The sequence below is a fragment of the Mirounga angustirostris genome, unplaced genomic scaffold (genome assembly GCF_029215605.1).
Source record: "Mirounga angustirostris isolate CCGP_5_RB_7025 unplaced genomic scaffold, mMirAng1.0.hap1 SCAF_1, whole genome shotgun sequence".
Classification (NCBI taxonomy): domain Eukaryota; kingdom Metazoa; phylum Chordata; class Mammalia; order Carnivora; family Phocidae; genus Mirounga; species Mirounga angustirostris.
In genome coordinates, this window is record NW_026991709.1 from 209,620,320 (window position 1) to 209,634,485 (window position 14,166).

The window sequence follows — 14,166 nt, forward strand, 5'->3', positions numbered from 1 at the left end:
GCTCACAGGTCCCAGACCAGCTAGACCAGCCCGTCCAAACAGGTGCCAGACGGCGGCTGTCTGGCTGTTCTCAGTAACTCAGTCTCTGCAGCAAAGGGCAGGTCTGCGAGCTCACGTGAACCAGAGGGCTCATCTCAGCCTCCCCGGGGCCAGCCCCGGACTTGCACTTGACAGTGACGGCCAGGGACCCCAAAAGGCAGGATTCTGGCAACCCAGGGGCACGGGGATGGGACTCACCGTCACTGGCACTGAGGTACTCGGGGTTTGAAGACGCGTACAGCGGTCCCAGTGGCCCATCCGGCTGCCTGGAAGAGAAAGAGGCAGACATTCCCGCTGGATATTCTCACGGGGCTCTGGGTCACTCACACGGGGGGGTCACAAGCTCCCCAGTGCCAATGACAACCCTTAGCAGCAGCATCCACGTGATCCTGGATAACACCCCTGGATCCTGGGGTGTTAGGAGTAGAAGCCCATCAGACGGCTACTTACGCACATCAACATGGGACCCTACACTGTAATCTGTGGCTGTCCGTGTAATACCTACAAGCCACTCACCCTTTGCTGTTCTCAGCCCAGCTCCTGAGAAACAACTGCTAAGTTTTCAGGAAATCTGAGAGCAGGTTATTAATAGAGCCATCATCCAAAATTAAATGACATAGGCTTACGATTAAACAAAATGACATTGAAAGCAAAACTCACCACTTCCTAATTATCATTTTACTTCTTACTATCATCAGTGGTATGTCTGTAGCTGGAAATTGGCCACAGTAGGAGTATTTACATCATAGAAAGAAACGGGAACGGTACAAACCAAGACTTGATCTACTGTTCTGTTGTCTGTCCAGGCTTGAGAAAAGGATGGCAAAAAATGTTAACAACGCAGAATAAGCTTAAAAGTGTGTCATTTCGGGGCGCCGGTGGGACTCAGTCAGTGAAGCGGCCAACTCTTGATTTCGGCTCAGGTCATGATCTCAGGGTCCTGGGATCAAGCCCCGCATCGGGCTCTGTGCTCAGCATGGAGTCTGCTTGGGATTCTCTCTTCCTCTGCCCCACCCCCTGCTCTCTCTCTCTCTCTTGCTCTCGCTCTCTAAAATAAATAAATCTTCAACAACAACAACAAAAAAGGATGTCATCTCTGTGGCCATGATTTGCAAATGGCAAAAAAAAAAAAGGGGAGGGGGCGCCTGGGTGGCTCAGTCGTTAAGCGTCTGCCTTCGGCTCGGGTCGTGATCCTGGGGTCCTGGGATCGAGTCCCGCATTGGGCTCCCTGCTCAGCGGGAAGCCTGCCTCTCCCTCTCCCACTCCCCCTGCTTGTGTTCCTGCTCTAGCTATCTCTCTCTCTGTCAAATGAATAAATAAAATCTTTAAAAAAAAAAAATTTTTTTTTTTTTTAGATTTTATTTATTTGAGACAGAGAGAATGAGAGACAGAGAGCATGAGAGGGGGGAGGGTCAGAGGGAGAAGCAGACCCCCCGCCGAGCAGGGAGCCCGATGCGGGACTCGATCCCAGGACTCCAGGATCATGACCTGAGCCGAAGGCAGTCGCTTAACCAACTGAGCCACCCAGGCGCCCATAAAAAAAAAAAATTTTTTGAGAAAATGTTCCTCCAGCATCTAAGAGTTACTACGTGACTGAGCGAAGTCACTTCTTCCTTGATGAACCTACACATCTTAGTTCATTTTTACCTTGCTCTTTAATGAAAACAAAGTATCAATGAACATTCAGGTCGAGCTATGCTCATTCATCACTTGCCACCACAGGTTGGCTGTAGATACAAAGGTTCACGGCGGGGGGAAGAAAAATCAACCAAAACATTTGGTGAGAATAACGAGCTAGGGGGAATTTAGGATAGAGAGTGTTACAAATGGTATTATGATCATTACCTGTAAGTTGCGTGCTATTCCCATCCCTTATGTCAGTCCAATTTATAATAAACTTAGCTAACAGCTGTCTCTAGATCGAGGCATACTTTCTTTCCTGGAGAGCCAGTCTTTAATCATCTACCAGCACACCACCACACCCACCTCTTTCTCAGGAACAGGTAAATACTTCCAATCACAACACTGAAGAGAAAGACAAAGATGAGGGGGCCGATGATGATTTTTGCAATATTCGACGGGACATCTACTGAAATAGAATAAGAAAATAAATGGTTCACATCAAAATGTGTTCCTATCACAAATCACACCTATACCTATAATGAAGGGCCACACGCACCTGCCCCTTCCCTTGTCCCCGAGCCTCTCCCCTGGTCTCCCCGGCCCCTCTTTTCCAGCAGTCCTAAAACACCAGCTTGCTCCACGGGGCTGGGCGCCAGGCTCAGAGACCCTGACCCCCAGACCACTGCCTACTGTCAGCCTTCTCCCACCCGCCCCCCCCAGGGCCAGCTCACAGGCACACAACCCAGGCCATCGCCCAAGTCCCCACACTTGGAAGGGCCCTCATCCCTAACACTCCACTGTCACCATCTTGAAAGTCTTAATAATTTTTAGGGGCACCTGGGTGGCTCAGTCGGTTAAACGTCTGCCTTTGGCTCAGGTCTGATCCCTGGGTCCTGGGATCGAGCCCCACATCGGGCTCCCTGCTCATCGGGAAGCCTGCTTCTCCCTCTCCCTCTGTCCCTTCCCCCCGCCACTCGTGCTCTCTTGCTCTTTCAAATAAATAAAATCTTTAAAAAGAGTCTTAATAATTTTTAAACAAGGGGACCTGTATTTTCATCTTGCAGTGGGCCCTGCAAATTAATCCCAACAGCACCTCTCACAGATGAAAAATTCACCAGGAAGGGCCCTGTGTGCTAGGCGGTCCTCCCCTCAAAAAAATCCTTTTAAATTCACCGAAGAAATGCTGTGGAGCCCTCATTTTTAAAAAATTTGCATGTAAGGCCAAGTTGTCTGCATTTATAAACATGCCTGTGTATTCAGACTCTCAGAAGCCAAGGAGGAAAATGGGTTCTAAGGAATCCCGGAGGGAACCTGGTCCCTGGTCCCTAAGGTCTTTCCTATCAACAGCGGTTTACCGAACACTTAGGAAAACACCAGGCGCTATTTGAAGTGCTCTGTGCTGGTTGGTTTTACTTAATCGTCACATAAGCCAAGGTGGGAGGGACCGTGACTAAGACCAGTTAACAGACTGGGAAAAGAGGCTCAGAGACTGGAGGGGTCTTGCCCCAAATCCCACAACTGACCCCTGGTGGAGCAGGGATTTCAAGCGGGGCCATCTGAAGAAGTGCTTGGCCAAGGCCACGGAGGGCACCCTGAGACACCCTCCTGAATGACAGGAAACTGCCTCCTCCCCCTCCCCAGCAGCTCCTGGCCACAGAAAGACTCTGTAAATATTTGGTGGTTGAATGGAACATGAGAAAAGGAAACCTATGGCCACATGCAGTTGTCTGCATGTCCCTCCTCCTCGTCCCTTCTTCCTCAGGAGCAGGGAAGCTGGAGGTCACCAAGTTGCCAGGACTTAGCGGGTCTGGGGACACAATCTGAGAGCCAGGCTTCACCCCCCACACCCCGTCTCGGCTTCCCAGACCCCACAGTCCTGCTCACGCCACCGATTCCCGTGGCCATGGAACCAGGGTGAAGAAAGGGAAGCACCAGGGTGCAAAATTTGAGGACTCTTCCTCTGAGTCCTGGAGATGCAGGGTCAGCCCCTGGGGGTGAGTGCCTCCTTCAGATTTGCACCTTGGGTGCCCTGCCTGCCTCCCTGCTGCAAAATAAAGAATTGTTTTAATTCTTCAGACTTTTTGCTATCTTTGGTAATGCTGGGCTGCATTTCCTTGGACATGTATCTTTTTTGGACATCTCTGATCATTTCCTCAGGATAAATTTCTAGAACCAGAATTGTCGGTTCACATAGTAAGATCCTTTATGTTTGATACATATTATAAAAGTAGTATATTTTAGGGGCACCTAGGTGGCTCAGTCGGTCAAGCATCTGCCTTCAGCTTAGATCATGATCTCAGGATCCTGGGATGGAGCCCAGCACCGGGCTCCCTGCTCAGCGGGAAGCCTGCTTCTCCCTCTGCCTCTGCCCCTCCCCTCAAGCTCATGTTCTCTCTCTTGCTTGCTCTCTCAAATAAATAAAAATCTTTTCAAAAATAAAGTACTATATTTTAGCACTCACCAACCATGAAAAAAAAGTCCATGTGTCTATAATTTGAATAACACTAAGTACTATAATTAAACAGAAACAAAAGCGTTGCCAATTCGATAAGTTAAAAATCACATCTCATTTTAATTTGCTGCTTCTTCCTTTTTTTTTTTTTTGCTGTGGCTTTGAGGTTGGACTTTTTTTCTTATGTTTTTTTATCTTTGTATTTCATTTTAAATTGGCTATTTATGTTCTTTGCCTATCCTTGTGTTATGATTTACATATATCTTCTACTCATGTCCTACACATATATCTTCATTTTATATCAAGGATATATCAATGATATCACCAATGTTTCTCCCACTTTGATATTTTCCTTGGACTTTTATTCACGGCATCCCTGGTTTTTGAGAGAGAGATTCCAAATCCTTGAAATATCCTGGGTAATAAGAGTGTCTTTGTTATTGACGAGCCCCTTGGAACACAACCTGAGATTATGCTATGGGATGAGATGACCCAGGATGGGGGCTGGTCACCAGCAGACCACACACGTGATCGGAAGGTTGGGGCCTGCGCCAGCCTGACCTCCAGAGAGCAGAGGGGCTGCAGAGGGAGTTCCATCACACAGCCAACGATGTGATCAGCAATGCCTAGCGAGTGACACCCTGGACACCAAAGCTCAGAGGAGCTTGCTGGCTGGTAAACACATGGGTATGCGGGGAAGGCGTCGCCACACGTCCTGATTCCACTGGGAGAAGACACAGGAGCTCAGTGTCCTGGACCCTTCCAGCCCTCCCCTGGGTGTCTCTTCACTTGGGTGGTCCCGACTGATAGCCTTTACAATAACACCGTCATTGTAATATAGCACTTTCCTGAGCTCTGTGAGCTGATCGAGCAAATGACTGAATCTGAGGGGGGTCGTGGGAACCCCTGAGTTTGTTGCCAGTTGGTCAGAAGTGTGGGGGGCTTGGAGAACCCCCAACTTGCATCTGGCATCTGAAGTGAGGGCCATCTTGCTGGGAACCGTGCTCCTAACTTGGCAGGGTCTGTGCTCACCCCACTAGGCAGCATCAGAATCGTGGTGTCACATACCCAGCTGGTGTCCAGACACCAGAGAAGAGTCACTTCCCACTTTCCCAAGTCCCACCAGGCCTGGTATGTGAAAATCCAGCCGGCCAAGCAGGAGCCTTGTCTCAGCCCCTCCCACCCAAGCTCCCACTCCTCCTGGTCTAGAATCTCCCCTCCTTCCAAGTCATTTGCTCACTCATTCAAGTGTCTAGGCTCCTGCCACATGCCAGGATGACCGTCTTCTTTTGTCCCCGCTTGTATATTCTTCTGGGTCTCAGTCAAGATGCACCTCCTCCAGGAAGCCTTCCCTGACCAGTTCAGCCTTCCCAGCCGCCCACCCTACTGTCCACAGCATGTCTTGCTCACCCAACGGCAGCATTCACTGCCTGCATATCAAGAGCACATCTGAGACTCAGCAAGCAAGCTCCCGTGTCCTCCCTTGGAGGGCACAACCCATCAAAAATCAGTATCAGGACACTAGTAACAGGAGCTAATGTGTTCATCAGACGTGCCCTGGGCCAGCCACTTGACCTTCATAATGTCACTGAAACCTCCTTTCACCTCCAAGGCGGGGCGGGGAGGGGGGTATTCCTATAATTATCCCCATGGTCAGATGAGAACGTACAGGCTCAGAGAGGTCAAGCACACTGCCCAGGTCACACAGCAGCAGCCAGCAGAACCGGAGGTCAAGTCCAGGGCCCGCGGGCACAGCCTCCGAGCTTCCCCGGCCATCCTCTGCAGTGTCCTGCCACGCCCAGCCCCAAGCGCAGACTTACAATAGTCTGTCACGTAGAAATAGGTGGCTTCTGTCCACGAGCCGTTGCCCGCCAGGGAGGTGGCCCGGACTCGCACGCTGTAATTCCCCGGCGGCAGCCCACGCAGCCTGCAGCCCCGCTCCAGAGCAAAATGTCTGCGGGAGACACAGAGGTGCAGCTCCTGCAAGACAAGGGGAGGAGAGGGGGAGGGTGTGGGGGGTCCTTCTTCGCCACTCGGGAGCGTCCATCCCTGGAAGGAAGGCGCGATCAGGGCACCACGCGCTCGAGCCGCATCGGGACCGTCAGAATTTCCGCACACTCGCTCTCCGGGGAAGGACGCGGACGTGGAGGCTGTCATCACTGATAACAGCCAACCCTTCCTAAACCGCAAGCCAAGCATTCGCCCTGGATCGGCTCATTTGCTTCCTATGACGACCCCACTGGGGCTCGGCCTCATGCTGGGGGCCCGGGGCAGAGGTCCGCGAACCTTCGCTGTCAAGGGGGCCGCACGGTCACTGTGACCCACTCAGCTCTGCTGTGGCAGCGCGAAAGCAGCCGGGGACCAAGCCCAAATCGTAACATCCGTCCACAAACGGACGTGGCCGTGTGCCCACGGAGCGTCGTGGACGCCGAACGCTGAACTCCACGTTAAGCTGACACGTGTCGTGACTCTGTTCTTCTCTCGACGTTTTGAATTTTTTTTTTCTCTCCAGCCATTTTAAGATATGAAAGCGATCCTTAGAGCTCACGCTGTACAAGAACAGGAGTACAAAAATACTTTGCCGACCCCTGGTTGAAGAGGCGAGACGGTTGGTCGGAGGGCTCCTAGCTGGTAAGTGGCTGGGCCAACCACCCTTGAATCCAGAACCATCTGGCTCCCAGCCTTTTTGGAACCAGTATGAGGCCTTGTCACCAGGCCTCTAGAAAGTCCCAGAAGGACAGGAAAGAAGAGCCCCACATGACCTAAATCAAATTTCAGGCTTTGCCCCCACACACACCTCCTGGCCTCAGAACCAAACACATGCATGGGCTTACATATGCATGGGCTTAATGTCTTAAGGACAAATTTTAAAGCTCCTTCCTTCCCCTGGTGCAGCCTTTTGTTTTGATTCGATTTACTTGACCATTCTGAAGAAGAGTTGGGACCTACCTCAATCTCTGAAAACAGAGAGGAGATAAGTCAAGCGCACACACCCCAGTGACCACCGTGTAAACAGAGATCAACCCAGACCTTAGTAGGAGAGGCAAGAGGCTCACTGGGAAGTGGGACCATGAACCCTGCACGCGTCGGGCCAAATTTTGAAAACTTTCCAAAACAGCTCCAAGTTTATAGTGCATGCAGAGAGCTGGACTGGAAAATTTTAGTGGGCAGAGAAAGAAATGTAAAAACTCCCATGCTCATCATGTGACAACAACAGCAAGAAAACAGATCGGGCTGGATCGGGCTGGCAGCAGGGGGTGGGGGCTCTGGTCCAAAGGTTCATCCAAGTCGGATGAGTCACCAAGTAGAAAGGGACAAATAAGCAAATATAGAAACCGAAGGTAGCTGCTATTGGGGACAAAGGGGAAATGCATCCTCCACAGCCGGCCATGCACCCCACACACCTCAAGGGGCAAAGGAGAGGGAAGGGAGCATGAACAGAAGGAACTAGACCCTGAGGCAGCTGTCTCCACAGACGCCGAAAAACAAAAACGAAAAGCAAAACGAGAAGCGAAACCTAAGAGTAAAGAAGCCAGTTATATGAAAGTTTGTGCCAACAAGACAGAAGCTCAAAACCATGAAAGACGCTGAAGCAAAGCTTAGGAGTACACCAAAATTAAAAAGCGATGCTCCTTCCAGGGAAGGGGGCAGTCCGGGTCTTCTGGGCAGAGAGGGGACGAAGTAGGAGGGCAAATGACTTGAACGTGAGGTTCGAGGAGAGAGAGATGCAAAAGTGATGCAGCTAGAAGTGATTTCAGCTATCAGCCTAACAAATACTAAAAAAAAAAAAGAAGAAGAGGAAAAAGAAGATGACCTCCCACCAAATGCTGGAGAGAATTTTGTAGAACTGGCAAAATCATACCACAAGAGTACTAATGGTGTATACAAAAAAATTTTTTTTACATTATTTTCTTTATCAAAGCAATGCTAGGCAATAAAGGAAAATGGAGATGATCGGCCATCTTATCTATGAAAAGGTTTTTTTAAAAGGTGATTATAATCTCTCACTCTCTCCCGTTCCCTCCCCCCCTAAGTCTCTGTTCCCCTAAAGGGCAAATAGGGCCAGTCTATCTGGGATTGGTGCTGGGCCATGTGGGGCAGAGGCTCTAGTGGGGATTCCTACCGGTGACCCGTGGGCTCCAGGAACGGGGGAGGCAGTCCAGCCGAAGGCAGCTGGGAGAATTTAGGGTTAGGTCCAATGCCAATAGGGTAACCAACTGTCCCAGTTTACCCAGAACCAAGAGATTCCTAGGATGTAGGACTTCAGTGCTCAACACTGGCAAATTCCAGGCAAATGGGAAAGAGTTGGTCACAGCAGCAGGAATAAAACCAAGGTCTGTAGTGGAAATGTGATGCTCACTGCCCAGAATCCATATTCTCTTCCTTGCTGCCCACAACATCCCAAACTTCCTTTGGAAGCTGCCCCTCCTCTTTGCCTCCCATCCTCAACCCCACCCCGGTTCCAGGGCTGACGCTAAATTGCCCGAAGCTGCCTGAAGCTGAAGAGTCCCATGGGTTCAGGGAAAGGCAAAAAACTCGAGCCCAAATGAGCCATCAGGAAAATGCACATCCAGACCACAGTGTGATACCACTCACACCCACCAGTATGGCTCTAATCAAAGACAGCCTAGAACATGTGTCAGCGACCATGTGGAGAAACTGGAACCCTCAGACGCCACTGGTGGGGATATAAAATGGTGCAGCCCCTTGGGGAAAGAGTGGGCATTTCCTTAAAAGAGTTGGCACAGGACCCAGGAGCTCCATCCCTTGATATGCACCCAGGAGAACTGAAACCATGCGTCCGCACAAACACTTGCACGCGAATGCTCTAAGCAGCATTACTCACAACGGCCAGAAGGTGAGAACGACCCAAATGTCCGTCTACGTGTGAGTGGTAACAAAATGTGGTCCATCCACATGCTGGAATATTTCTCAGCCATGAAAAGGAAGGAAGCGTGGACATGCACTGCCACGCGGATGGACCTTGGAGACATTATGATAATGACAGAAGCCAGCAACAGAAGGACCATGTATTGTACGATTCATTCATAGGAAGTATCGAGAACAGGCAAATCCACAGAGACAGAAAGTAGGTTAGTGGTTGACAGAGACTGGAGGGAGACGAGGCAGGGGAGATTGGGGGTGGGGGGACTTTTTAGGGTGATGAAAATACTCTGAAATTGATGTGATGGTCGCACAACTCTGTGAATTAAAAAAACATTGAATTATAGGGGCGCCTGGCTGGCTCAGTCGGTGGAGCGTGTGACTCTTGGTCTCAGGGTTGTGAGTTCGAGCCCCACGTTGGGTGTAGAGAATACTTAAAAATTGTAAAAAATTAACAAAAAAACTCACCATTGAATTGTGTATTTTATTTTATTGTATTGTAAAGATTTTATTTTTGAGTAATCTCTACACGCAACGTGGGGCTCGAACTCACAACCCCGAGACCAAGAGTTGCACGCTCCACCGAATGAGCCAGCCAGGCGCCCGAATTGTATATTTGAAATGGGTGTATTTTATGGTATGTGAATGTGTCACAGTAAAGCTGTTATTATAAAACAAACAAACAAAACCCCTCATGCCCAAGCCTGACTTTATGGCTCCCAAAACTAAAAACTTAAACACTCTGGCCATTTACAGAAAACGACCTCTGACTTAAGTGACCGCCCTCAACTGCAGACGGTAGATTCGGGAGCGCAAAGGTCTGGATTTAAGATGCCGGGTGTGTGACCCTGAGCAAGTCCACTCAGCTCCTCCGTACTCCCGGCCAAAAAAGGAGACACTAACAGATCCCACCTGGTCGGGTCACTGAGAGGTTCAAACGGATGGTTGCAAAGGACTCAGGGTTGTGTCTGGGACAGGGAAAGGGCTCAGTCAAACCCAAGGAGGTGATGAGACTCATCTGCTTGAAGTCACACGGTCAAGGGGAGAATTGTGCGCAGGTGGATTCAAGCCCTGGCCGGCGCCTCTCCCGGCAGGAGCAGACCCCAGCCCTTCTGGGGATGGAGATCCACCCCAAAGTAGTTACGGGCATGGCTTAGAGCGGGGGCTGGCCAACGCCAGCCTGCTGCTTGCTTTTGTAAAAAAAAGTTTCATTGGCACACAACCATACCCATTATACAGAGTTACAACAGCAGAGTTAAGTATTTGCAACAGAGGCCATCCGGCTGGGAAGCCAGATATGTTCAGTATCTGGCCCTTGACAGAAAAAAACAGTTGCCAACCCTCGGATTAGAACATCAGACAGTCTTGGGTTTGAATCCTGACTTTATTCTTATGGATCCTGGACAAAAAAATTCTGGCTGCCTCCGGACCAAGCTCACTGGGTTATTCTGAGGATTTATTGCATTTCATTGGTCCTGAGAGGCTTATTATTTTCACATTTTGGCATTTCTGAAATTGCAATGCAGCTTAGAAGCAACACCAACTCAGAATTGGCAGCATCTTTTTTTTTTTTTTTAGCAGTCCATAAAAATCATGGGGCCGTTTATCATGCCTTAGACATGGTAAAATACGATAAATGAGATACGACCATGTGTGCACAGCGCTTCATACGTGCGAGACACACAGTGACCCCTCAGGACAGCTTGGCTCCTTTTTTGTTCTTCTTAGATGCCATATCTTGGGCATCTCTGTGTTCACCCACCACCCCGCACGGTGTCTGGTAGTAAACGGAAAGTTCCTTATTAAGATCTTAAGTGATTTCTCCCCAGACTCAGAGAACTCTGTCTAAAGTGAAATGGGTCTCCTGTCATGTCAGGGGGGACACAAATGCAGGCAGCCATCATTCATCTTGTCGGACGGAGCTGAAATGTGAGAAGCAATGGGAGAAACTGAGGAAATAAGTAAGTTTGCAGACTGGAATTTCTCACCCGTCTCCCTGGAAAGTTATAAATCAAGGCGTGGAGTCCTAATGACAACGTAGCTAATAGGAGAAGTATTTGGGCCAGAATTTAAGAAGAGGGAGGGGGTACCAGCGACAGCCCTGAGGTATGTACCCGAGCATCAGGGGGTCTTACCTCATCACCATAGCGCCGGTAACTCACTTCATACAGCACGATCAGACCGTTGGGTTCCTTTGGCTCCTGCCACATCAGGTGAACGACATTGTTCTCGAAGATTTCGTGGGTCACGGGGCCAACAATGTCATCTGCCTTGGCTGTAAAGAGCAGTGCTTAGAGGCCGGCACTTGACCCCTGGATCAAATACCACCTCCACCACCTACCAGCCGAGCAACCAACCTCAAGCTGCTTGCGTAACTTTCCCACAAGGAAAACGGACACGTAAAACTCACTTCTTCATAGGACCGTCTACATACCTATCTATCCATCTGTCCATTTATCTCATATCCCATTGGTTCTGTTTCTCTGGAGAACCCTGATTAATACCATACATATATGTATTTCTTAATTTTAGTTTGTATTTCTCATGGCTCATGCGTCTTTACTAAAGTTCATATACTGGCTACGTATGACTCGTGTAATCAAACAATAATACCGGCATATATGAATGGCCCCTAAGGGCATTCTGCTCAGGGAGATCAGTCAGACAGAGAAAGACAAATCGTGTATGATCTCACTGATATGTGGAATCTAAAAACGTGGAACTCACAGGTAACAGACAGTAGAATGGTGGTTACGTGGGGCCGGGAAGGGCTGGAGGGGGCGGGGGTAATGCAAAGATACTAACTTCCAGCTTGGAAGACGAAGAAGCTGTAGCGATCTAACGCACAGCACGCTGACTACACTTAATAACACTTTACTATACCCTTGGAAGGTGCTCAGAGAGTGGATCTTAAGCGTTCTCGCTACAGAAAAAGAAATAGTCACCACGTATCGTGACGGAGGTGGCAGCCAACGCCACGGTGGTAATCACACTGCAATACGTGCGCATATCAAATCGACACTCTGTATACCTTAGATGTACACAATGTTACATGTCAGCTGGGATCTCAGTGAAGCCGGCCGCAAATAAAAATAAGAAACGACAAAGGCAGGTAAGTTCAAGTACACATCTACGCTGCCTAACGGGCGGAGGGCTGGCCCTCGGTCCGCCCGGGTCTCCTGGCACCGCGACGGGGCCACCCACCTTCGGGCATGGTCCTGGCGCTCACGTAGGCCGCCACGCTGCACCTCTCCTCGGGGGAGTCTTGGTTGCAAGCCTGCAGCTCGATGCGATAGCCAGTGAAGTGGCGCAGCCCAGAGATGACCAGGGATTCTTTGTTCACCACTTTCTCGAAGGGCTTGTGCTCCTCCGGGCTCGTGGGCGCGCTGGTCGAGGTGTTGGGGAAACCCGGAACCGTGGGCGCGGCCGCCGTCACGTTGGCAACGTCCCCGAGGGCCCGGCGTTTCCGCGATGGCCTGTCACGACAGCAGGACACACACGGTCATGCGGTCGCCCTCTTTAAGACAAAAACAATGCTGGAGAAGAAAAGGCTCGGAATCAAAGACTGGTGCGGTGGGGATGCAAGGAGGCACGCAGATTAAATGCAGGTTGCCCGGAATTACAACCCAGAGCAGCTCCCCAGGACGCCCTCGAGGGGACGGGGCTCCAGGACCATCGGCAGGGGACACACACCAGTATTCCCCTCAACATGCTTGATTTCAGGTTGTCGTGTTGCAGATTAATCGGCCACCCCGGGTCAGCGTTAAAGACAAAATGCCTAACGCATGTCAGAGTCCAGCTTTTCACGAGCCCAGCATCCCAAACTACTGGCCAGCAACATCTGTCTAAACAGGTAAAATGCATCTTCTAATTCTTATGACCATATAGGGCATCTGCATCATAGTAGTGACTAAATTTCAGTTCTTGGGTTAAAAAAAAAAAATCTTACCACTCAGGTTGGTAAGGGTAACTCAAAAAAAAAAAAAAAATGCAGTCGACACACATTCCCCCCCAATTAAGAAGAAATTAAGAAATAAATGCAATAGCCTAAAAACTTATAAACACGCAAACACAAAAAGCAGAGAGAAAATTTAAATGACTCATCATTCCACTGCCCTCTGTTTCCTGGAGGCAATTTTTTTTCCTAGAAATATTATGTGTAGGTATGAGGACCAAGCTAGCTTTGTAATCCTTTGTTCGCTTGTTCTGTTGGAAATATTCACCAAAGAGCTTCCTTAAAACGTAACGCCTTAAGTACTTAGCACAGAATTTATGTTTTGTCTTTTTCAATGTGAAGCTTTTCCCTCCCTGTTACAAAAGGAAACATGCTCACTGCAGAAAACTTGGAAAACTGGAAAATATTCATTTTAATGCACGAGCCATAAATTACTAACCACCCTCCTATTTTATTTAATGCAGACATACCTCATTTTATTGCACTTGGCTCTATTGTGCTTTGCGATCCTGCAGTTTTACAAACCAAAGGTTTGTGGCCGCCCCACATCGGCCAAATCTACCAGCACCGTTTTCCAGCAGCATTTCCTCACTGTGTGTCTCTGGGTCACCTTCCTGGGGATTCTCACGCTATTTCAAACTTTCTCATTATTATCATTATTTGTTACAGCTATCTGTGATCGGTGAGTATGACTCACTGAAAGCCCCAATGATGGTCTGCATTTCGGAGCAGTATTTTTTAAGGTGTGTATACTGGTTTGTTAGATGCAATGCTATGGCAACCTTGTAGACTACAGTCTGGTTCCAACAGAACATTCATACACACTGGGAAAGCAAAAACTTCAGGCGACCTGCTTTATTGCAATATTCGTCTTACAACAGTGGGTCTGCAACCGAGCCCACAGGACCTCTGAAGATGTCTGCATAAGAGTATCCCCAGGGTTTTTTGCTCTTATAAATATCGCTTTGATCATTGTCCGATTGTCTTATTAGATCCTAAAACTAGACTCTTAGAAGGGAAAATGCTAGGCTGTGCCTGTTCATCCATACGGTGAAATTGCTCTGCGGGACCTTTCTACTGACCGGGGGCTCTCACCAGCAGCCCCTGAAACTGCACCTCAGGGTAACCTCATCAGTACTCAGGGTTTTTTGGGTTTTGTTTGTTTGCAGATTTTCAGCCCAAAAGATTAACTGAAAAACAAGGCACTGTTGCT

General features: G+C 49.2%; 1 protein-coding gene across 4 annotated transcripts in view; it reads right to left on the reverse strand.

The window, feature by feature from the left end:
• The window catches only part of INSR (insulin receptor), a 129,803-nt gene that overhangs the window by 14,245 nt on the left and 101,392 nt on the right, over window positions 1-14,166 (reverse strand). For 2 of the 4 annotated variants that reach the window (XM_064571749.1, XM_064571753.1), the window contains 5 exons: window positions 12,203-12,474; window positions 11,134-11,273; window positions 5,935-6,094; window positions 2,026-2,125; window positions 238-305 (listed from right to left, as the gene is read on the reverse strand). In XM_064571749.1, coding sequence (XP_064427819.1) covers window positions 238-305; window positions 2,026-2,125; window positions 5,935-6,094; window positions 11,134-11,273; window positions 12,203-12,474 — 740 coding nt within the window. Of the gene's footprint in view, window positions 1-237; window positions 306-2,025; window positions 2,129-5,934; window positions 6,095-11,133; window positions 11,274-12,202; window positions 12,475-14,166 lie in introns of all 4 variants that reach the window. The other 2 variants (XM_064571751.1, XM_064571747.1) reach the window with 1 other exon arrangement.